Source organism: Rhinolophus ferrumequinum, chromosome 21, assembly GCF_004115265.2.
Source record: "Rhinolophus ferrumequinum isolate MPI-CBG mRhiFer1 chromosome 21, mRhiFer1_v1.p, whole genome shotgun sequence".
NCBI lineage: Eukaryota > Metazoa > Chordata > Mammalia > Chiroptera > Rhinolophidae > Rhinolophus > Rhinolophus ferrumequinum.
This window is the reverse complement of record NC_046304.1, coordinates 16,065,231-16,089,834: the sequence shown is the minus strand read 5'-3', so window position 1 is coordinate 16,089,834 and position 24,604 is coordinate 16,065,231. Positions and strand designations below refer to the sequence as shown.

The following is a 24,604-nucleotide window of genomic DNA, read 5'->3' as shown; positions in this document are numbered from 1 at the left end:
GGCTGTGTGGCCCGAGGGGACAGAGGCAGAAGAGATGACTCCCTCCCTGGGCCTAGGAAAAGTGCTGATCGAAAGTGGCAGAAGGGCTCGCTCCATCAGGAACAAAGGAGTGGCCTCAGCCCTGGGAGGAAGACGGGATTCCAGGGGCAGAAACCCACATCTCCTGGCCCTGAACCACCCAAGAGGTGAATAAAGGGGCCTCCCCTTAGCCCGACTTGTCAACTTCATCTGATGTTTCGGGCAATGGTGTCATCGTAACTGGGTAGCATGTGAGCAGCTGAGTGATGAGTGATGTCATCCACAGTTGAACTGCTTTTCCCCCCCTTCTTCTTAGAGAAAACTGCTAAAAATACACCTGGAGTCCTGGACCCCTCTGCTTTGCCTCTAATAACCGTCAGCAACCAGAGACTGCACTGCGCTTGACAGAAGTGGATCATTTATAAAACATTAGCATTTCTCGTTCTGACATTTCCCTTCCATATTACAGGACTTACTAAGTCTTTTAAAAAAAATTTAATAAAGTGCTTGGACTCTTGATTTTCCCACTGAAGGGCTTTACTGTGTAAAGTTGGAAATGAAATGAACAACCCGACAACATCCTCAGGTTCTAAGGGAGAACCAGGCCTGGGTACCGGCCTGGGTAAGAGCAGAAAGGCCATCAGAGAACAACTGCAGGCTAAAGACGATTTGTTCTGCCCTCACCCGACTCCCATGAGTGCCCATCTTAAGCCATGTACAGAGGTGGCTTTGTCCAGAACCTGACAACGTAGCCCTCCTCTCTCTCTGGCAACTTTCTCCTTTTTCTGAGACCAGAGAGGCAGGTGCAGCCTCCAGATCCTCTCTGCTGCTGTCTGGGTCAGTCCCTGGACTACTGGAAACTCCTCAGGGCCTGACAGTTTCTTTCCAGCCACCTCAAGCTCCCAAGAATCAACAGCTCAGCCGCTGTTGGTGAGGCCCTTGGGAACAGGCGAGGAAGGCTCCAGAGAGCCAGAGAGAGCCACAGAGATGGTGCCGACCCAGGACCGCCAGTGTGGAAAATGAGTCATGTTCTCTGCGGGTGAGGGAAGAACCACGGAATGGAAAATGTGTGTGTGTGTGTGCGTGTGTGTGCGCGCGCGCATATGCACACGCAGCCCAGTGAATCAGCGTGCCCCTGCCCCATAAGGCTCCTCCTGCCAACACACATGCTGTGTTCTCAGAGCTGTGCCCTGCCAGGCTCGCCCACCCTACAAAAGCCTGGGATCTGCCACTCCTTTAGGAATGCGGGGTTAGGAAATGAGAAACCGGGTTCTTGTCCAAGAGAAAATTTTTATTATTATTTTTCTCTCTTTAATTGGATTCAGTGTTTCTTGCTCCTCACACACATCCTCTCTGGTGGGGAATTCAGGTTTGTGCAAAGCGCAAAGGAGTTTGTGCCTCCCCAGACCCCTGCCAGTAGCATGGCCAACCTGGGCGGGAGCCCCTGTGCCCTATCTGGGCTGGCCTGCTCCGTTCCCTGCACATGCCCGCTCCTGACCCCTGAGTCTGGCCCACTGACCGCTGCCCATCCCTGGGCATCTTCAGAAGGGCCAGGAGGGATGGGGCCTCCATAATGCAGAAGTGCCTGAGATGGTTCTTGAAATGCCCTCATTGTTCCCCTTCTGCTAAGGCCACCTGATACTTTCCCTCCTGCCACCCTACCCAGGGCCCTTGCTAGGACGCCTCTCAAAGAGCCTCAAGAAAAAATTCTGCAGCTGAGCCGTAATGGAGGCCTGGGATCTTGTCCAGGGTCTCCCTGGCCTGGACAGACTGCCGCTGGCAAACGCTGGGCTGACGACATTGTCCAGCCTGTTGAACTAACACTGTGAAGGCTGCCTCACCCAATGGCCGAAAAAACCCAAAGCTCCTTCCTTCCCCTTCTCCGTCTAGCCTGTCCCCAGGACCTGGCTCCATGATGTCCAACATGACGCTTCTCACTTCTTGCCCTGATGCCAACAGCTGCTATGGTGGGGGTGACAGTATTCCCAGGCAGCAATGGGCTTGTGCTGCGGATAAAAACGAGGTGATGCTCTAACTATCTAGAATATTGGTCCCCTGAAGTGATTCTTGCTGCCTCCCCTTCTCCCTGAACCTCCCCATAACCATTTGCCCCAGGCCCTTGGCAAGCCCAGGTTACATAGGGATGATTGCTGCAGGTTGGGATCCTAGACAAAAATTCTCTAACTCTTTTCTTGCTAGAAATCACCAATACAATCCTTAGTTCAGCAGATATAGTTTTCTGTATAGTTTATAAACATGGTAAGACATACAGTTTGGTAAGGGAGTGGGGCGGGGACCTGGGCCTTTGTGTACGTATATATATATATATATATATGTAGAGTGTGTGTGTGTGTATATATGTATAAGTGGACATAGTTATAAAACTGCACCTCCTGGGAGAGCCTCAGTGCACGTGATGAAGTTCTGAATTTCAGCCTCTGATGATCTTTCCTTTGGTAATTGGTTCTTGGAGCCCAGGGTCTGGGCTGGGTCTGCCAGGGTTGCCTGAGACATCAGGAATAAGAGGCGTCACCCTGAGGGAGGTACTGAAGGTGGCAAACTGTTGGATTCAGGGCAAGTTGACGAAGTGGCCTCAGGCAAAAGCCAAAAGGCCACCTGCATATGTGCTCCCAGACGGCTAATCGACCCAGCCTTTTGGGGTGAGCCTCGTCTGTTCCTCTGAGTCCTGCTTCCTCCAAAAATGATGGAGGCGCTTCAAACCTCTCCAAATGACCAGGATTCCACAGAGCCAGGCTCCTGTGGGGCACTGTCCCATTGTTGTTTATGAAGGATTCGCCTTGTGAGTGTCAACCGCCTTGCTGGATGGCTGCTGTCCATGGCTGCTCCGCGGGGCTGGCTGGGACAGCGGGGTGAGGTGTGCTAATCCCCTCCCACTTGGGGCTGTACACTTTGGGTTTATAATCCACCGGGCAGGGCCTAGACAGCAGCCGAAGCCTTTACCAGCCTCTGCCTGAAACCCAGCAGATCCTCCACTGGTAAAAAAAAGAAAAGAAATTCTGTTCCTTGGTGGACATGTGGCAGTGCTGGGCGCTGCTGCCCTGGGTCCTCAGCGGAGCGTGACCGCCAGCCCTAGCATCCAGACCAGGATGGAGGCCCCCAGAGAACTGCCTGAGGAGGCCTGCTGTACCCCACTGGGGGCACGGATGGGGGTCCTGCGGGCACACTTGCCCTTCCTCTTGGGCCGTGCTGTGGGCATGATATCAAAGCTGAACTTGTGCTGGTAGTCAGGTGCGTAGTCCTGCAGCTCCTGGGCCTGCTTCCCGGCACCCGCCTTCCAGACCTGGCTGCGATTCTTGTGGCTGGTGCAGTTCTTGCCTGGCTTCCTGTAGCCTATCCGAGAGCCAGGCAGGTGGCCGTGCGAGTGGCCCTTGTCCCTGGTGGGGCCACGGGGTGGATGGTGTTCCTTGCGGGCAGCCCTGTCGGTGGTGGTGAGCGTGTGTGACTTGATCTGGTGCGGGGACGCTGGCCCCGAGCAGTTCCTGAAGTCCTCGGCACTCAGCAGCTTCAGGTCCTGGCCCTGCCGCGGCTCGGGGGACACGCAGGGGACGGCAGAGCTGGAGCCGCGGAACCTCCGAAGCCATTCCCACAGGGAACGCGCCCGGCAGCCACAGTCCCAGGCGTTCCCGTTGAGGCGGAGGAATTCCAGGGCCCCCAGGGGCGCCAGGCAGTCTCCCTGCAGCTGGGAGAGACTGTTGTTGAAGAGGAAGAGGGTGGTGAGCCGGTGGAGATCGTGGAAAGCCTTGTGGTGGACCCACTGAAGCTCGTTCTCGTGCAGCAGGAGCCGGTCCAGGTTCACTAGCCCCCGGAAGGTGTCCTGGCCCAGGCTCCACAGCTTGTTGCCATGGAGAAACAGGTGGCTGAGGTTGACCAGGTCCACAAAGATGTCATCCTGCAGGTACTCAATGTGGTTGTCCTGCAGGTAAAGGTACTGCAGGCTGTGCAGGCCGCTGAAGATGCCCTCAGGCAGGGCGCTGAGCCCGCACTTATAGAGGTAGAGGGCGTGGAGCTTCACCAGGCCCTGGAAGGTCTCCGGCGCCAGCGTCCGCAGCTGCCGGTTGTCGCCGAGGTCCAGCTCCTCCAGGTGCACGAAGCCCTCGAAGGTATTGGGGTGGATGAAGGTGATGTTGTTGGAGTAGATCCATAGGGTCACCATAGCGGGGCTGAAGTGGCCTTGCTGGAGGACGGTGATGCGGTTATTCTGCAGGAAGACCCGCTCGCTGTCCTCCGGGATGCCCTCGGGGATGGCGGCGAAGTTGTGCGCCTGGCAGCTGACCGTCATGGGTGCCGGATAGCACACGCAGTCCCGCGGGCAGCCACCGCCCAGCGGCAGCTCCCCGGCCAGCAGCAGCAGAAGCAGTTCCACACAGCACCCTGGTGGGGAGAGAGCACAGCCGGGTCAGGGGCTTCCCAGGAGGTGGGAGACAGAGAGGTGCGGAGACTGCACGGGACCTCCTAGACCAACTGGGGCTCTGTTTTGTCTGCTCCCCTCAGTTGTCTGGGATGGTGGCCCCCTGAGGGCGTGGCTCTTCACAGGAGGAAGGCAGGGGTCAGACCCAAGCCAGGCCCCCATCTAGCTCTCCACACCCTGGCACCCCACCTCTACTGGGGGTTCAATCCCCAGCCTGGGCTGTGAGGTAAGCTTGGAGTGAAGGCTCTGATTGCCCCAAGTACGCTCCCAAACACCCCAGTCTCACCCCCTCAGGGCTCTGTCAGCCCTGCTGGGTGGGGGTCACAAAGCAGTCAGCTCTGAGTCCTGTCCCAGCTCTGCCACTTACTCACAGTTATCTGTGTAAATAGATAGTGGTGCAGACACCTACCCAAGTCAGTATCTCATATGGGGTCCAGAGTCTCTTTATTTAAATTATTCTCCCAAACAAGAGAGGCATGCATGCATGACAGCAAAGTTCATCTCAAAAGATGTCTCATTTACAGTGCCTCCCACGTCCTCAAACATGTGACACCCCTCTGTGCCTCAGTTTCCTCATTTCTAAACAGTAATCACTGTCCCTCACTGAGCTGTGAAGATGTACTGAGAGGAAACAGGTGTTCAAAGGACTGGGGGAGGCCCCAGGGCTGATGGGCTCTGGGGCCCATGAAGCCCCCGGACGCCCCCATTCAGGCCCACCTCTGGCTTCTCCCCTCTCCCCATCTCACTTGCTCGAGCTCCCAGGCTGTGGCTGCAAACCAGGCCTTGCCTTGTGATTGTCCCGAGCATTTCCTCTGTAGCTTCCCTCTAATTGGGCATTAATTAGGCATTCGTTAATGGATCCTTAAAATAATTTATTTTCGGATGTGTCCAGCCTGTGGTCAGATAATAGCCCCACGCTCATTATCGGAGCAGCCTCATTATGGACGACAGTCATTACCTGCCTTTTTCCAGGGTCGCAGCTGCCCCTGGTGGCCCGGCAGGCGCGCCGGTGCTGGGGGGACAGGCTCCAGGCTCGTCACAGCCCGAGTTGGCCTCCTGCCCTTCCCTTCCAGCTTGGCCAGCCAGGCCTCTCACGAGAGCTGGGGGGCATAGGGCAGCTCAGCCGATTCCTCCTGCTGCAACCTGTGCCCAGAATGTGCAGCATGAGAGAACCAGCCCTCCTAGCCGCTCTCCAGCCAGCCCTGTTCCCAGCCTCACGACGGCTGCCTAGCCAGGCTCCCAGGTCTGCCGCCGCCCCAGCTGCCTGCCCAGGCTCAGGCCGGACTAGCCACAACTGCCACCCCCTCGTTTCTGGCAGAAACAGTATTGTAAATAAATGACAGCTCCCAGCTGTTGGAAGTTATGGGCTCCCAGAGAGTGGCAGCTGTTTCCCGTCCCCTTGTAATCACCCCGCTTCGACCTAACGTTTCCAACACATAAAAATCATCGCACGTAATTTGGTTTTTGCATAATTGGGTTCGGTTGCAATCTCAGAGCAATTATGACCTCAGTGTTGGTGGTGGTGGCAGTGCAGCTGTGGGGACCCTTTCTGGGCCAGGCCATGCTCTACGCAGCCTCTGCAGTGCCTTTAGTCGTGACCACTGGACAGCCTGCAACCTGCAGGCCAGGTACAAGGCTGGTGCCTCCTCGGCCTGGTTCCCTGTCTGTGTCTGTAATGTGAGTAGATGGCCACCATGCCACCTCTTCTTCCCATGTGGAGGCTTGGATCTGACCTCCAGCCCCTCACAGCCCACCTGAACCTGGCCCAGGGACCCCAGCCCCACAGGGGGAGGCAGGAGTATGAGGGAATAGGAGCCTGGATCCCAAAACCCAGCTGACTCTTGGAGAGCCTGCAGGGCTGCCTTGAACCTCTAACACCCAGGGCTGGGAGGAGGGCCCAACCCATATTGGCCACACCTTCCAGAGCCCACACTCCCTTCCCTCTCGCTCAGCTCCACTCCTCACCCCTGCCCAGGCTGCTGTCTTCCAGGAACTCTGCCCCAGGGAGGCAGCCTCCACCTGGCCATTCTGAGGGAGCCCAGGGTCCCCTCCTAGCTCAAGGGAGTTCATGGTGCTCACTGTGCTGAAGGGTCAGGGCCATGGCCGCAAATCTGTGCTTGTGGGATACCTCTAGGGTCCTGCAAAGACAAAAGCATTTCCTTCCCTTAAGTGTGGCAGCAGTGAGATGCTCGCCGTGGGGATGGGGGTGAGCTGGGGCAAGCTCAGCACTAATGCCACTTGACATTTGTACAGCTTATGGAGTTGACAAAGCTCTTCTGTTCTTGCCCTTCTGATCCTCAGAACTACCCTGTGGGTGGGGAGTGAAGGGTTCACCTGTCCCGACCTGGGGCAGGGGCAGACAACAGAGCCTGCTGTCGTGGCTTTGTCTTCTTAAGGCTCTGGGATGAGGTTCTCTGAAATGATCCCCAGAGAAGCTGGAGGGGTGGGGGGCACAGATAGCCACATCCTTCCCTCAGACAGGTGCCCCCAGGGGTGGCTGGGGCACAGGGGAAACCAAGTGAAGACCCTGTTTGGGTGAAAAAGCCAACTGCCTAAAGATCTAGGTATGAGCTTAGCATCTGGCAAGTGAACACACTTCGGCAGGTGGGAGGGGTCAGACAACAGGGGATGGGGTGAAGGCGGAACCAGGGCCAGGAACTACCAGGCCCTTCTTATGACAGGGGCCCAGAAGGAGGCAGGGAGTCCAACCAATGCTTAGAGCTGCTCTCCATCCTTCAGTACTACCCAGATGCCAGGGGACTCATGCCACGGAAGCTGCCCACTCCCACGGGGCACTGGGGCGAGTTTCAACTGAGTCTGCTTCTCCACCCTGGAAATTGGTCCCATCTTCAAGGCCCTGGACCAGCCCTTCCAGCCAACCCCACCTGCTTCTGGCACCCTCCCCCCCCGCCTGAGCCAACGGTGCCCTGGCCCTAGAGCGTCACCCTGCCCAGTTCCTGGCACTGCATTGCCAAGACTCCTGTGCCCCCTCCAGGAGGCCCATGGGAACCCCGACCCACTGATTGCTGATTAATGCACAAGGAGACCAGTGCCTTCGCTGTGCATTTTCAGATTGCAAGTTAGCAGGGATTCAAATCTCCGTGGAGGAGACTTGCATCCCCTCCCATCAGCCTCCTCGGCTCCCTCCTGCCTGGGACAGGGTTTGCTCTGCCTGAGGAGGCTGAAGAAAGCAAGGCTGGGCCTCTCCCACTCTCTGGCTTACCTTAGGCTCTACTCCTCCTCCTTCTCCAGGGGCACGCACCCAATTGACTGTTCTGCTCAGCTGCTCCCCATTCTGGCCTCCCACGTATCTGAGTTCACCTGCATCTCTGCAGCCTCATTCATTCCTTCCTCCATTCAACACTTGCTGCCAGAGTCCTGGAGTGTCCAGGGTGCCAGGGCAGGGAGGGGCCCAGGATGAACTGAGCGGTCCTCGTGAACTAGTAGATGGGAGGTAGATGGGGGGGTTTCCACAGTACTGGGCAGTCTGTCCAGGTGCTGGGCCAAAATTAGGTACCTAGGGGTGTGGTGGGGGAAGGATCCTGCTGCCCCTGTGCCACCTCTTTCATGAAGCCCTCTGCTCCCCTGCCAGCATAGAAGATGCGCAGAAATGGAGAGCCGGTATTGTTTTCATGTCCTCCTTCCTGCAAACCCCCAAACCCCTCACCTGCTGGGCAGGGACCTGAGGGGGCAGGGGTGAGTGCCCTGAGCATGGGCAGGCATGTAATCCAGTCCACTCAGCAGCCCATTCATTTGATGTGTTTATGAATAGTCCCGTGGGGGCTGGACCTGGCAGCATGGGTGGGAAGGGCATTCGAGGCAGAGGGAATGGTACGTGCAAAGCCACTGGGGTAGGGAAGCAGGTGGCAGGCCCCCATCTTACCGCAGCCCTCCCTCTCAGCCCCTAAGTGGCCAGAGCTCCTAAAGAGGCTGTAATACCATTCTCAGTTGGAGGGGGGGATCCCAGGACTGGGGAGGCCAGAGAGCTCCCCACTGGGACCAGCACTGACAAGGGCCCTGCCCCAGTCCCCGGCTAGATGACCAATGTGGCAGAGGCCCTACATCTTCCCCACCCCTGGCAGCAGGAAGGGAACTAAGCAAGGAGAACCCAGCCCTCAGCCTGTGCCAGGTTCTTTCCATGGAATCCTTATAACACCTCCGTGGGTGCTGTGTCATTTCATAGGAAAGGACACGAGGCACACAGAAGGAAGTGGCTGGCCAAGGCCACACAGCTGGTGAGCCAGACAGTGGAGCAGGCCTCACCCAACTGACTCTGAATCCAGGACCTCCACGCAGCATGGAGCAGGCAGGGCAGCCTCATCTGATGGCTGGTCAGCCCTCCCTCGCCCCAACGTCTCAGGCCTCCTCCTAACCTGAGTCTGACACCAGGTGGCCCCAAAGGGGGGTCCTCCTCCCTACACCTGCACAGGGGCAGCCCCGATGGATTGGCATCCCCATGGGTGCCTGGGCCGGTCCACGGAGCTCCCTAGGGCTCAGAGACTGGTCAGCTGTGTGGTCAATTCTTCTGGCTCTGCAGCCCACCCTCCCCCTGGACAGGGCAGAGTTCCCCTTCGCCCCAGCCTTGCCAGATGCTCTCTAATCCAATCGATGCTAACCGCATGGCTCTGCTGGTCAGATAATGGCCTCAGGCCAGGCCGCCCGTGCTCCAAGAGCTACTGGCGCCTCAGGCCACTTGGCACTGTCCCTCTGAGCCGCACCCAAGTACAGGCCACTTCCTAGTGGGCATCCCCACCTCCTCAGCCTGGCCCAGCCCTGGAGACAAGGAAGCCAGCCAAGGCAGAGCTGGACTTCCCTCCTTGGCACCCACTGCTGGACATGGGGGGTTGGGCAGGGCAGCCAGTGTTTCCCTGTCCCACAGCACAGGGCAGTGGGATGAGCACAGGCTTAGAAGCCAGAGAGGCCTGGGTCCGTCCCATGTCCCTTGCTTATGTGAGCCTCATTTTTCCTCACCTGTAAAATGGGTATAATCCTTTAAAGTTGCAGCCTGGCCTTCTCGGTCTGCAGATGCCTATATCTACCTGTTTCCTCCATATCTCCATCTGTCAAAGGCAATCTGTCCAAAGCTGAGCTGCTGCTCTCCCCCCACAAGCCTCCTCCATCTCAGGGGAAGGCAGCTCCTTCATTCCGGATGCTCAGGCCAAGAACCTCCGAGTCATATGACTCCTGTCTCTCCCTCTCTCACCTTATACCCAATCTGCCAGAAATCCTGTCAGCTCAACCTCAGAACTTACATAGAATCCATCTGTTTCTCCCTGCCACCAACTCGATCTGGGTCTGGGCCACCATCATCTCTCCCGCGGACTATCACAATCACCTCCTGAGGGGTCCCCATATTCCCACCTCTACCCCAACATCTCTGCTAACACGGCAGCAAAAGCGTGAGTCAGAGCATGTGGCCCCTCTAAGGCTGCCATGACACTCAATTAGTCCTTGCCTTACCTCCAAGTCCTTATCATGGCCCAGAAGCCCTCTGCCCCAGGCTGCTGCCTCTCCTCCGTCTCTCCCCCTCACTCCCTCTCCTAGCCTCATTCTTCTCCTTGCTGTTCTCTCACAGGAGAGGCCTCTGGCCCCGTGAATATGCTGTTGTTTCCTCTGCCTGGAGCACTTCCCAGGATATCTGCAGGGCTCCTCACCTCACCATTCTGGTCTCTCACCACCTCCCCTTCCCCAGAATTTTAAATGGGCTCCTTCTCTGTTTGCTTTTCCCCATTACATTCAGCCTCTTCTAACAAATGGTATCATTTATTTATGTCTCTTATTTTCTGTCTCCTGCCAGGACAGTGATTTTTTTTCTGGTGTGTTTCCTGCTGTACATCCAGGGCCTAGAATAGTGCCTGGCACACAGTAGGTACTCAAGAAGAAAACCCTTGGGCCTGGCTCATAGTAGGTGCTCCATAAACATAGTGGTTCTTATTAGTACTGAGGCCTCCAGGGTCAGAGCAGATTCAGGATGGCTCCCTCCAGAGGTCCCCTGGGCCATCACAGAGGTGACAGACAGTGAGGGACGATGTGCACCAGGCCTCCCTGAAGTTGGAATGGGGGATGGGTGACCAGCGAAAGTTTGCCTGGGACTCAGGGCATTCCCAAGACGCAGGCTTTGTGTCGAAACTGGAAGTCCCAAACAAACTAGGACAAGTTAGTCACCTTAGCTGGGGGCCAGGACTGTGCCCCCAACCCCGCAAAAGAAAAGAAAAAATCTCTGGCCATAGGAGGAGGAGGGGACAAACAGGCAGGCATAAATAAAGCATATGAAGCTTCATAAATGAAGCATATGAAGCATAAATGTTCTCCAGACACCAGCACCTCAGGCGCAGTGCCTGCAGCCTGAATGCAGTCCTGGGCCCAGACGGAGGCTGTGTGTGCGCGCACACGTGCATCTCTGTGTGTTTACCTATGTGTGTGTGCGTGCCATGTGCACACATGCATGCATGGATCTGAGTACACACGTGTGCATATGTAAGCACAGATCTGTCTCTGGAGGCCATCAAGGGGGCTAGCAGCCGGGCCCTTTCATGTTGCTGTATCCCTGAGTTCCATCCCCGAGGGGGCAGGGCCCTCTTCTGAGGAGATGTCCACCCCTTGCCTGTGGTGTCCCTGTGTTATCTCAGTGCTCACTCTGGCTTTGCCTTTAGCTCCCACTCTCCTCCTGACATGCTAAATTATGTACCCACTCCAGTCCCTTCAGCACACCAGGTTCTCTCTCAGCTGGCAAGTGGGCAGCCCCTTATTGGAATAACGTTTTAGCTTTCATTTGCTGTGCCCAGTCTCCTGAGCAGGCCCAGCTGGGAACACCAGGTTAATTGGGCTGCCAAGCTCTCAGGGGGTCTTGTTGGATCAACCTCGGGCACCTATCGTGTCTACCACCCCCTCACTGCGGGGTTCCCTGTGTAGGGGGGGTGGGGTTAGAGGCTAGCTTGGGCAGTTCTGTACTGCGACAGCCTGGGCTTCCAAACAGCCCCCGAGGGAGCACATTTCAGCTGGGCCACCTCGGGCAGGTCACTGACCCTCCAAGCCTTCAGTTTCTTAGTCTGGAATTGGGGTCAGGGCACCTGCCTTACTGGGTATTGGAAGGATGCAGTGAGGCTGTGCCCCTGAACTGCTAGCCCAGGGGTCTACAAGGAGGGGCTCCCCAAGAATGATGATTTGTTTTTCTGTTACTGTTATCAACGGGAGCTGCTACCCACCCCCTTTGAGCTCTCCCAACCCCCAGGGACTCTGGCTTTCGCCCCACTCACCCTGGTGCTCCAACCGAAGCAGCTTCGCAGAAGGACCTGAGAGATTAGACTCTGAGGTGGGGCTCAACCCCAAATTCAAGTTCCCTGCCAGGCCTCAGCTGCCCCCAGGGAACAGCAGATGGGGACAGGGTTCGCCTATATTGTCCTTTCTCCCAGTCCATCCATCCCCATCTGGAGCTGCCAGCTGTCTGCAGAAAGCTCAGGGCATATGGGCTCTATCTTCACCTTGTGAAGCCCCCACCATGAGGTTCATCCAATGTGTTCCGTGTTATCCAAATGTGCTCTTTGGTTTAGGGGCCCCAGAAATTGGGTTATGGCACCCCAGACTCCAAGACTGAGAGCCAAGGGCCTCTAGAGCCAGCTCTTCCTAGGGGGTTTTGAGAAGGCTCTGGGCCCCACCTCGTCCTTCCTCCCAAACCATAGCAAACAGTGGACCCACCAGCAATTGAAACCAGAGTGGTATCTTAGGTGTGTTCAGTGGGGCAAGGAGACCTCTGTGGGGGTGGGACTGTCTTCAGGGGCAAGTGTCCATTGAGATGCCTGCCTGGGGGCTCCTGAGGGGCTGTGAGGGGGAAGGAGCGGCATGGGGGCGCTACCAAATCCTGACGGCCCTCGCATTGGGTGACACAAAACAGGAGCTGAAACCCAACCTTTGATAAGCAGGTCCAGAAGTCTCCCCCAGAAGCCCTTGCTCCTAGTTCCTGGAATAGCCAGCCCTTTCTTGTTGTCATTGAAAGGCATTCAGAACTCACATCTGGGTGTCGATCACCCTGTTCTGAACCTGTCTCCCAGCTCCTTCACTCATGTGAGAAACAGCTCCATGCTTGGTGCTGCTACAGTAAGCCACACGGCTCCTTCCTTCATGGAACTTACATTCTGGGGGGGCGGGGGGCGGGGGGAATGATTAAACAAAAGAAACCAGACAAGCTCAAACTGACAAAGGGTGATAGGTGTTAGGGGCACACAGTGGGGTTTAGATTGAGGCGGAGGGACTGACGTTAGTTTGTGTGCTTATGGAGGGCCACCCTGAGCAGTGACACCTGAGTTGAAACCTAAAGGATAAGATAACAGCTTTCCAGGCAGAGGGAATAGCAGGTACAAAGGCCCTGGGACAGAGCTGAACTTGGTGTGGAAGAGGACGAGGGCAGGAGATGCAGTCAGACATGCAAGAGGCAGGTTTTCTAGGGCCTTAAAAGCCTCAGTAAAGAGTTTGGATCTAATTCTGGGTGTGACAAGAAGCCACTGAAGAGCCTGAAGTAGGAGCGACAAGATTGGGTTTGGGGGACTGCTACTGGAGCATGGGTTGAGGGGGAGCAAGAGGTCGAGGCAGGGAGGGCTGTGGTTATTATCTGTGAGAAATGTGGGTGACCTGGAGCGCGTAGGGACCACGGAGACAAATGTGGGGCAGAGGACAGATTGAGAAATGTCTGGGATATAGAACTGACAGGACACACAAGTAAACCAGTGTGAGGGAGGGGGAATGGAAGGTCCACGGGGTGGCTCTGAGAGGATGAGGGTACAGGGAGATGGAAGGAGCCTTGGCAAGCAGGCATAGGGGCCAACAAGTGCTCTGGGGAGCCTTATAGAGATGTTTACTTGGTGGCAGCTGAATGTACAAAACCAGAGCCCAGAGGCGAGTCACACACTGGGGAATCATTGGCATAGAGATGGTATTTCAATTCGTGGGAATGGATGAGGTCACCATGAGAGTGGAGAGAGAAGAAAGAGGATTGAGGCCTCTGGCAACACAACAATTCTGAAGGAATGTAAAAGAGAAGGACTGGCCAAGAAGATCAGAGGAAAGCCAGGAAGTGTGACGTGCAGAAGCCAAGAATGCTTCAAAAAGGAAGGAGGAATCAGCCATGATGAGGGCTGCTGAGAGTTTACATGAGGGCAGAGAAGTATCCCATTGATTTGGCACCATGGAGGTAATTGGTGATGCTGGAAAGTTCGTTTCAGGTAAAAAGGTGGGGGCAGAAGTCACGGATTGGGATGAAGAGTGAATGGGAGAAGGTGTTATGCTAAGTGAAGTAAGTCAGACAGAGAAAGATAAATACCATACGATTTTACTTATAGGTGGAATCTAAAAAACCAAAATAAATGAACAAACCAAACAGGAACAAACTCATAGATACAGAGAACAAACTAATGGTTGCCAGCTGGGAGGAGGGCTGGGGGGATGGGTGGGAAAGGTGAAGAGGATTAAGAAGTACAAATTGCCAGCTACAAAATCAGTCACAGGGATGTAAAGTGCAGCGCAGGGAATATAGTCAATAATACTGTAATAACTGTTTGGTGCCAGATGGGTACTAGACTTACCGTGGTGATCACTTCATAAAGTTATAAATGTCTAATCACTATGTTGTACACCTGAAACTAATATAATATTGTATGTCAACTACAATTGAAAAATAAATTTTTTTTAAATGTAAAAAAAAAAAAGTGAATGGGATATGAAGAAAAGGAAACAGCACTGTTATCCGTCGGGACAGGCTATGGTATGCTGATGGGTACGTGACCCCAGAGTCCCAATGGCTGACAACAAAGGCTGGTTTCTTGCACAGGCAGGACAGCTGAGGCTCTGCTCAGGGACCTGGGGGGAGAGCACATCCTCCACCCAGAATGCTGCCAGTCTCCTGGCAGAGGGAACACATGACATGGCCAGCTATTTACTGGCTCTTATAGCTTTTGTTGCACGAGACACATGTCACTCCTGCTCATGTTTCATTGGTCAAAGTCAGTCACCTGGCCTATCCTGTCCTCAATGGGATAGGGAAGAATACTCCCAGGGGAGTCAGGGAGCAGCACTGGTGGGTACCCAAAGGCTACTCGTCCAGGAAGTTTGGCTGAGAAGGGGGCACAGAGTCCGGGGAGGTTGTTCGTTTTTAAAGATGGAAGAAACTCGAGTCTGTTTGCACGCTCATGAGCATGATTCAGGAGGAGAGAGAGAGAGAAGAAAACAAAGAACAACAACAAAAACCCTGATGCAGTAGGAGAGAGAGGGCCAAAGACACCGCGATCCAGAGCTCCCGAAGGCACACCTCCCGAGCTGTAACAGAAGGGAATGCAGGAGTGCAGAAGAGAGGGTGGAGCTGGCCCCTGAGAGCTCCTGTTTCCTCCATGAGCGAAGGTGGGGAAGAGGGTGGGAGTTTGCGAAGAGAGAAGATGAGTGCAGCAGGCATTACGAGTGCTGGGAAATCAAGCTACCCTAGCCACAGGAGAGGTTTGTGGGGACCAGGAAGTAGGTGTTCACAAACACAAGTCTCCAGGGCCCACTGCTCCCGCCTCTGGCCTCTTGTTGGATGGTTAGACTTACCTGGCCCCTCCAATTAAGTCTGCTCATGTCACTCCCCTAATGCTGACAGGGCATTAGCTCAGCCAATATTTACTTCACCCCTTCCTCTGGGCCAGGCACCATGCCAGGAGGGCTCTGGGGACAAAAGACCCAGTTTCTGGCTTTCAAGGGCTGACAGTCTTCCCCAGATGACTTTAGGATTGTATTTTGTGGACATCCATCTTTTTTTTTTTTTTAATCTAGCCACTAAACCCTCTTCTTGTATTTTGGGAGATCTCCCAATTTATGTAAGTGAGCCTTTCCCTCCCTGTCAAACCTAAAAAGGTCAAGCCCTCACTTTCGAAGCCTCCTTTGCAGCGTGGGCAAAACCCACAGCCTGGACTCAACCACTCCACACACCTACCTCTGACACAGAACTAGGACTTAGTGATGCAAATAAGCAGGGACCCAGCGGGATCTATGCTTTCAAGGATGGCAGCAGTGGCAAAACCAACAGGGACAGTGGCTGTGGTGGGAACATTGGAGGTGCAAGCGTGGAGGTGTCTTTGTCTTCATTTGGAGCGCTGCTCCTGCCTGGGGAGCCCCCAACCCTCTGGAAAATCTGTGAATTACCAAATATCCTTTAAATAAATCTGCTTTTTGTTTAGTCAAGGCTGGTGTCCATTGTTTGCAAATAGGACTCCTTACTAATGTGAGGTCCCCTCCAGCTGAGCATGGCGTCCAAGCCCATCACGGTCTGGCCCTGTTCCCCCACCCCCCCACCCCGCCCCGTTTCTATCTACTCTCCCTCACTCATCTCTGCTCAGGGGCTTCTCACTCCTCTTGTCCTGCCTTCTTGAGGGAGCAGCTCCCCAAGTTCCCACAGCAGGTGATTCAGGAGGCAGGGCTATCAATCAGTGGCCAGACTCAGCCAATGAGACTCTATCCTAGGATGTGAACCTGAACTTGAAGTAGAGTGATTGGGCTGGAGCTGTTGCACCCAGGTGTGGCCACTCCGAGGATACAGCCCCAGGAGTTGTTTCTACCAAGTCCCCACCCACCCACCCAGAACCACCCTGTTTCCTGCCCTCCCCAGTGGTGGGCTGTTCAGCTTCTCCCTTGGGGCCCATTTTCTTTCTGCAGAGGTCCACTCAATACCCTTCTTCCTGGCTATCAGTATCCAAATTTCCTTCATTTATCAGGCAGCCATATACTCTAGAGGATCTGGGCTTCTGCCCAGCCCAGGGAATGTGTCTTCACTCCACTGTCAGTGATTGGTTTAGACAGGAGCATGTAACTCCACTCTAACTAATGAGACACAAAGACAGTCTGCTGAGGTACCATATTTTGACCATGAGGAGCCCAACCTAAAGGCCAAAGCCAGCTTGGCAAGGACTACAGAGCAAAAAGATGGAGAGAACCTGGGTCCATAATGACCTTATTGAGCTAATAAGCCAATCAATCCTGGGATCTGCAAACTTCTTGGTATATGACAAAATAAATCCTCTTCCTGTTTTACCCATTTTGAGTTGGGTTTTCAACTACATACAGCTCAAATTGTCTTAACACACCTTCCAATGAGTTCCTCTTTTGCTTAGCCAGACTAGATTTCTCTTGCTTACAACCAAAGAAGTCTAACGTATGTTAGATGGTAACTGCATGACTCAGCTCAGACAGGACCCGCTCCAGGAAGCCTCTCCAGATTCTTCCTTCCATATTAGAACCTCCACCATCCTCAGTGTTCCCTTCTTGCAGCGCTCCCTCCTCTCACAGCACTCCCCACTCTCTTAAAATTACCTGTTTCCACCGCCAGAGATGTGCAACTGCTGAGGTGTCCAGTGGGTGCCTGGTACATAGAGCTCATCCATGCATGTCTGGTCGATGAGTGAATGAATGAATGAGTGAATGAATGAATTAGCTGATGTGATTCTAACCAAAAGCAAAGAAACCTGGTGCTTTCGTTAGCTGAGGTGGCCTTATTGCGAGTAGATGTAGTTGTGCAATAAGTTTTAGCCACCAGAGGACCCGGGGGGAGATACCTCATGCCTAAGAGAATAAACGAGTTTACCAGGCTTTTCAGGCTTCGCCTCCCAGACCTCTCTTTTGACCCCTCTATAGAATCTCTCCTGACTGGCCACTTAAGATACCCTGTAGGGAATATATCGCTGATATTCTGTGTCTTAAAATAAGCAATGGGCTCAGGGATGTTCATTTTCTTACTCTCTATATCTTATACATACATTTTGATGTATGCATTTGCTATTGAACACACGAAATAAGTCATGCAAAAAAACCAAAACAAAACAAAACCCTGCAGAGTCTAGTTGAGGATCTCAGGTCCCAGGCCTTGAATTGCTTCCTCCTTCCTGCTGGTCTGGGCCCTGGACTTTCCGCTCTGGTCAGCCACCGGCACATGACAGCCTCTGGCCCCAAGCCAGGGGGCTTTGGCCCAGATAGCTCTCAGCATGGGATTCCCAGTACGGTCCCCAATGTCTATTTTCCCCCATAAGGTCACTCTTCATCATTTATTTCAATTTTAAAATAATACTTGCCAATGGTAAAAAAAAAAAAAGTATAGAAGTAAAAAGGAAGAAAAATCACTACAGTCCCATTACCCTTGACAACCATTGACAGTGCCATGCTGTACTTGCTTGTAATACTTCCTCCATTTATGTAGGGATATATAAAATTTAAATAAAAAATTTATTTAAAACAATAAAAATTGGGATCATGCCATATATGCAGCTTTGTATCTTGTGTTTTCTGCTTAACTTAGAGCATTCATTCATTCAGCGGCTCCCCAGGTGCCTGCATCTGAAGGCTCTATACTTAGACAGCCATGGGAGCCCAGCAGGCAGAGTGACCCCACACTCCAGGAAAGTGCAGTCTGATGGGGAAACACTCATCAAATAGCCACAGCCACATATAATCGCACCTCATAACGGAGTACAGAGAGAGATCCAGGTAGTTGTGAGAACTGTGGGGCTCCTCCGGTCAGTGGGGGTGGGAAAACTGGGAGTTCAAAGATTGAAAAGGTCTCCACTGGGGTGGGTGGGGATTCCAGGCAGAGGGAACAGCATATGCTAAGGGTCTGAGGCCAGAGGCAACACTCAGTTAAGTAACAAAAGAACAGTATGGTTAACAGGCATGATTTTTAGAGAATGCAGGGTATCCTACTCTATAAATAGACCATAATTTATTTATCTGTGAAATATTCAGATTGTTTCTAATTTTTTTACTATTAACAAATTATTATGGCAAAATTGGTAATATTAGTTGCCTCCCAGGAGAGTTACTGGAAGCTCAGGGACTGACAGGTGAACTATTGATTTACTACCCTGTGAATGTATCTATCGATTCTTTCATTCTTTTAAGAGTCAGTTAAATTAAAGTTAAATAATATCGGGATGAACATATTTCTGCATAAAGCTTTGTACAAATTTCTCTTTCCCTAAATCAGAGATTCATTGAGTTAAACTCTTTTGTTTTCTTTAAGCGTGTTTTTCCAAGACCCATCAGCTCCAACTCAAGGAGTTGTTTCAATCTAGTTGTGGAGGGTGCAGCTCACAGTGGCCCATGTGGGAATCGAACCGGCAACCTTGTTGTTAAGAGCACCCGCGCTCTAACCAACTGAGCTAACTGGCTGCCCCAAGTCAAACTCCTCTTGATGCACAATGACAAGTCACCTTCTAAAAAAGTTTAGCCCATAAAGTCTTAAGTTCAACACCCAGAAAATCACCAACCGTGGGGACTGTGAGAGACTTGACCTTTTTCCTGTTTGTCTTCCCAACTAGACTGTGAGCTGCACAGAGAGACAAGAGCCACGTGCCTGGTATGAAGAGGACAGCTCCGGGATGGAGAAGCGAAGGAGATCGACGTGTGTTGACGCTCTGCTGTGTTCCAGACCTACCCATCTGGGATCATCCACATACATTCATGGACTGTTCCCCCCAAAAAATTATTGCAAAGGTATTCACATCCCCATTTTGCTGGTGAGAAAAATAAGGCTCAACAGAGTGTGGTGATTTGCCCGAGATGGTGGAGCCAAGAGTCAAACCAAGATGGATCTGGTTTGAACAACGAGAGGAGAGCTCTCTGTCCTTTGAGGCTGCTGCCCCCTCAGAGACCCTCTCCCAACCTCTCCCCATCCAGCACCCAACAGGCAACTCCCCCACCTTCCGTGAACAGTGTCCTTGCTCCCTTGCCAATAACTTCATTCCTCTCGCTGTCTTCATTATTTATTTCCTCCTCTTGTGCTTCACACTCATGAGACTGGGAAAATGGACAAGGCAGATGGGGAAGGAAGTGGAAATTCTGTGTAATACCATCGTCTGTATCACAAAACTTGTCTTAAGTGCCAGCCCCAGGGATTTGCTGGAGTTGGTGTGACAGAGGTGGGGCTGAAGGTCACATTAAATTGGACTAGCAACCCCAGGGGGATACTTGAAAGAGGTTGCTAAAGAAAGCCTTTCCGGCAGGAATACTTGGCAGCTGAGGCAGGGCTGGCAGCACGCAGGCCAGCGGCGAGGTCAAGCTTTAGCGGGGCTCGGTGGTGACAGGCCTGGGTTCACACGTCCTCCCCCAGAAACCTGAAATCTTGCCTTTTCCCCCCAATAATGAGTTGGTATAAAAATGGATCTTGAATAAAATTGTCTGCAGTTTCCAAATTTCAAACTGCATTAGTCAAAATATATCAAATTTCCATGTACTGACTTACCACCTGCTCAAAATCTGATCCTTTTTTTCAGCTGGAATATATTGAAATATGAATCACCTCCTGAGAGGAAAAAGGGAAAAGAAAGTGGAGGGAAGGCCCTCTCAAAATGTGCCGGGGGGCAAACTGGAATCCTGGGCTCCTTTGGGCTCCCCAGACTCCCCCAGCCTCCTCCCGACAAAGGCTCTTTGGTGGCCCAAGCCCCTTGGCCACTTCCCCTTGATACCCAATTTCTAGCTGAAACCCTCATGCCCTGGGCAGTCTATGCCACAACAGTGCAGACAGAACACAATCATTTCAAGTCTGCCGACCTTTTCATAAGCACCTACTATGTGCTGGGTGCTCACTACGACCTCTAATCATATTGCTAAATTCTGACAGTGGCTCCTTTGTCCCCATCTATTCACCTCTTAGCAGCACTGGACACAGCTGGCCATCCGTTCTGGAAACAGTTTCTTCACTTCTGAGACAGGGGGCTCTGCTGTGTTTTCTCCTGCCTTGCTGGCTGCTCTTCCTCTCTGCTTGATGTCTACACACTTGATTCCCCAGGGCTCAGCCCTGGGACCCTCTCTCTTCCACAGCTACACCAACGTCCAGGGCAGCTCACCCAGGCCCAGGTGTTAACTACCATCTCCATGGGGAGGAACATCACATGTGTGTCTTGGTCCTGAATTCTGGACCAGCCCACACAACTGCCCACCTGACATTACCATGTGAACATCTAACTAAGAAGCTCAAACTCAATGCGTCCTGCAGGTGTTTGCCACACAGGCTTCCCCATCTCAGTAAACAGCTCTATCCTTTTGGTTGCTCAGACTTTTCTGCAAATGAACTTGGCATTCTACATTCCTCCCTTTCCTCTAGTCTCTTTCCCTTGAATCCATCAAGACCTATTGGTTCTGCCCTCCAAATAGATCTCAAATCTGTCCATGTCACTCCATCCCCACTGCCTACACCCTGTCCCAGCTGCCATCATCTCTTCCTTGGGCCACTGCAATGGCCCGCTTATCTGGTCTCCCTGCTTTTATTTCAGCCCCATCACCATCCATGACCCTCACCACAGCCACAAGGATCTTCAAAAACAGTTAAGTGTTATCATGTAGCTTTTCCTGCTTGAAACCTGCCAGTGGCTTCCCATTGCACCAGAATAAAATGCAAACTCCTTACCGATCCACAACATCCTCTGGCCCAGACCCCACCCTCTCCAGCGCCATCCTCTCTCCTTCTCCCCGTCACTAGCCCCGTGAGCTTTTCCGTTCCTGGACCACCGCAAGCTCATTCTTACTTTGGCAGTTCTTTGCTTTATGGTAAAATACACTAAACATAAAATTACCATTTTAATCATTTTAAAGCATACAATTCAGTGGCATTTAGTACGTTCACAATGTTTTGCAACCATCACCACTATCTAGTTCTAGAACATTTTCCTCATCCCCAAGGAAAACCCCATACCCATTAGCACTCACTCCCTGTCCTCCCCCCGGACCCCCCAGTCCCTGACAACCATTCATCTGCTTTCTGTCTCTGTGGAGTTGCCTATTCTGGATATTTCATACAAATGGAATGATATGATATGTTTGCATTGACGGTTCCTGCATGAACCGCTCCGCCCCAGGCCCTCGCACGACCACCTCCTTCTTAGCATTCAATCCTCAGCCAGAGCACCACCTCCCTGGCTAAAGCAGAGCCCCCCCCCCCACCAGCACCAGTCACTCTTGATTACATAAGCACTCTGCTCTATTTCCCTTTTAGCACTTAACACTCCCCGAGAGTACTTGTTTAATTATTTGTTTACATGTTTATTGTCTTTCCCCTTTCTGCTTCTTCCCTGCAGTGTCCCCAGGCCTCAGGACAGTGCCAGGCACCTGGGAGGCGCTCAGCAATTATTTGCAGATCGAATGAGCAAATGCACTGTCGCTGTGATGGAGCCGACTCCGCTGCTGATGAGGAAGGGAGGAAGCAGCAGTGCTGCCAGGGAGTGGAGGAGTCACAGAGGGAAGGCAGCCCCTCCAAGGTGAGTAGAAGCTCCTCTGGCATTGGGGGGGGGGGGTGGATTGCAGAGGGGAGGAACGGCATGGCCGAGGGCCTGGAGGCATGAGGGGACATGTCCACTTTGGAGTCCTATGCTGTCTTCTCTTCTAGTTTGCAATCTGTCCCCTAATTGTTTCCCCAGACTCCTTCGGAGGGGAGACACAGCATATGTCTGGGAATTGGGTTTGATACAAGATGCGAAGTACTGAGAGGAAAGAAAGGACGGAGTCTGTTTCGTTTGTTTCTTTCCTCCCCAGCCTGGTCCTAGCACGTGCTGAACACCCACACAGACACAAAGGAAAACAGACTGTTTCCAAGTTTTCTGATTTTGAGTCATTCTGCAACCACCTTTAAGAGAGATAGGATTCTCACCTGCTTACTTGCCACATTTCCCCAGGGTGTGGGGGGGGGGGTCTCCCCAACACCCCGCTGCCCATTTCTGAGCAGTGAGAGGCTGAGAGGTGCCCGGGAAGGAGGGACACACTTTGGGGGGTAGTGGGGCGCTGTTGGTGAAGATGGGCATCCCAAAGACAGGGCAGAGGATGAAGCCCTTGCATGGTGGGGACCCTCTGGGGGAGGCCAGGGGTAGTGCGCCCTGCTTGCATGCTTTTCCTTTGAGGGAAGAACCCCTTCACTCCCAGCTGCCTCCTTGCTTGGCCCTGGAGCTCTAGTTTGTGGGAAGAATGGTAGGAGATGATGGTGCGAAGGCCCCAGCCCTTTGGTTTGGGGTCAGCGGCCTGTTACGAATCTGAGCCCTCCCCACATATCTGAAAACACAGCCACGCCATTCCGCACCCACATGTTGACACCCAAGAAGAACCGGATTGCCATTTATGATCTCCTTGTAAGGGGGAGTGATGGTGGCCCAGGAGGATGTGCACACGCCTAAACACCCCGAGCTGGCAGACAAGAATGTGCCAGTCTCTCCATCACGAGGCTGTGTGAAGCAACAGTTTGCCTGGGGACACTTCTACTGCCACCTTACCAACGGGGCATCCAGTATCTCTGTGACTACCTCCACCTGCACCCCCCCACCCCCCCAATCACGCCTGCCACTTTGCGCTGCACCCAGCCTGAGGCTGGCAGGCCAAGGCCCAAAGGTCTGGAGGGGGAGCGACCTGCAAGACTCACGGGAGGGGAAGCTGACGGAGACACCTAGAGACCAGCGCTGCCTCCAGGTGCCGACCAGAAGAAAGCCGAGGCCGGGGCTGGGTCAGCCACGGAATTCCAGTTCAGAGGCGGATTTGGTTGCGGACGTGGTCAACGACCTCAGTAAAGCTGGAGGGATTCTTTTGTGTTGAACAAACTTGTGGCCAGAAGATAAAATTTTAAAGAGACAGAGAGAGAAAGAGAGAGAGATGGCAAAGTAGGAGGAGGTGATGATGTTTATTATAAACAACTGTCAACTGTGTTTTGAGGATGCGGGGGCCAGAGCTAGGATGGACCTAGGGGACCCTCCCTGGCCTTATCTTTCTGGACTGAGCCACCGGCCCCTCTGGGCACTGGGCTGTCCGTGAGCTTGCATCCTTCATTTCTCCTGATCCAATCAGGCTTGACTGACCCATGCCCTGTGGCTCTGGGAGTCCCGGGAGGAGAGGCCCTTCCCCAAAGCTGGGAGGCTCATGAGGGCAAATTCAATTGTGTGCAAGGCAGGAGCCATTAACCTGTCTGTGGACCTGGTCCTGCCCTCTCTCCCCTCAGACGGCTGGGCCTGTCCAGGCTGCTCTGAGGGATCCCAGCCTCCCACCACCCCAAGGGCCCCCCGCTGTGCCCCTGAGCTGTGCCCCTGGCTCCCATGACCCCTGCCTCCAGATCAGAGTGCATTTTGAGCCAAGAAGGAAAACAAATCTGTGGGGTATTTGCTCCCTCTTCAGAGGCAAGCCTGGTTCTTGGCCCTTCCCACCCTTCAAGCTTCTGGGTACAATTGTCCTTAGGCGTCCTAATGGGGAAGCAGCCCTGGAAGCAGGCTGGGGGGCCCTCTGAGCTGAGAATTCTGAGGTCTCAGGACCTAGCGTGTGGTCTAGAGCTGCGCTGTCCAGTGTAGCAACTGCTACCCAAGGAGTCTTCTGGAGACTTGACATGTGGCTATTTCAAAGACTGAGTATGAAAAAAGAATGCTTGCTATACTGATTACATGATGGAATGATCATATTTTTGAATATATTGGGTTACATTAAAATATTTTAAAATGAATTTCACCTGTTGCTTTTTTACTTTTTTAACATGGCCACTAGAAAGTTTAAAGGACACGCAGCTCACATTTCTATTGGACAGAACTGTCTGGAGTGACGGGCATGGGCTCCAGGTGGGGACAGCTCCTTGGCCCCATGCCTTTGGGGGAGAAGAACAGGAAGAGGGCCAGAGCAGAGCGCTCCACAGGGTGGTGCTGCTTGGAGAAAACCAGTCCTGACACCCCTCAAAGGGCTCCCCTAAATGAACGCAGCTACAAAACCAGTGACTCCCACATAGAAGGATGCGCCCTGAAAGGTCCTAAAGATACCACTAGGAAGGGGTGTGGCCTGGAGTGGAAGCAGGGGAAGGGCTTCGCTGTCATTCACTCCTTCCTCCAACACAGCACAGCTGGAGCACCTGTCTGGTGCCAGGTGCAGTACAGGCACTGTGGACGCAGCTGTGGGCAGGACGGACCTGGGGGCTGCCTTCCAGTGGCCCAAGCTCTCATAGGAGCAGCAGGCCCACACACAGCTCCCTGTGGCCCCTGGGGAATAGGGGCAGTGGCAGGGGGTATGCCCAGGAACCTGAGAGCCCCAGGAGGCAGCTCTGAGTAGACAGCACATAGAACTCGATGGGAAAGTTGGTGTAGCAGATCCCCATCCTGAAATGCCGCAGACCTGGAAAGGGAGAGAGGAAGAGAGAAGAGACCA

General features: G+C 53.3%; 1 protein-coding gene and 1 pseudogene across 2 annotated transcripts in view; one reads left to right on the top strand and one right to left on the bottom strand.

The window, feature by feature from the left end:
* Nucleotides 1-1,299: 1,299 nt before the first annotated feature.
* Nucleotides 1,300-24,604, bottom strand: part of RTN4RL1 (reticulon 4 receptor like 1) — a 67,450-nt gene continuing 44,145 nt past the window's right edge. Inside the window, exons 1-2 of one of the 2 annotated variants that reach the window (XM_033091686.1) lie at nt 7,671-7,822; nt 1,300-4,410 (exon numbers count right to left, since the gene is read on the bottom strand). In XM_033091686.1, the coding sequence (XP_032947577.1) occupies nt 3,086-4,318 (1,233 nt within the window). In that variant the 5' untranslated portion in view covers nt 4,319-4,410; nt 7,671-7,822 and the 3' untranslated portion in view covers nt 1,300-3,085. Of the gene's footprint in view, nt 4,411-7,670; nt 7,823-24,604 lie in introns of those variants that run through there. The other variant, XM_033091685.1, reaches the window with a different exon arrangement.
* On the top strand, nt 22,522-23,513 carry LOC117014009 (40S ribosomal protein S10-like; annotated as a pseudogene).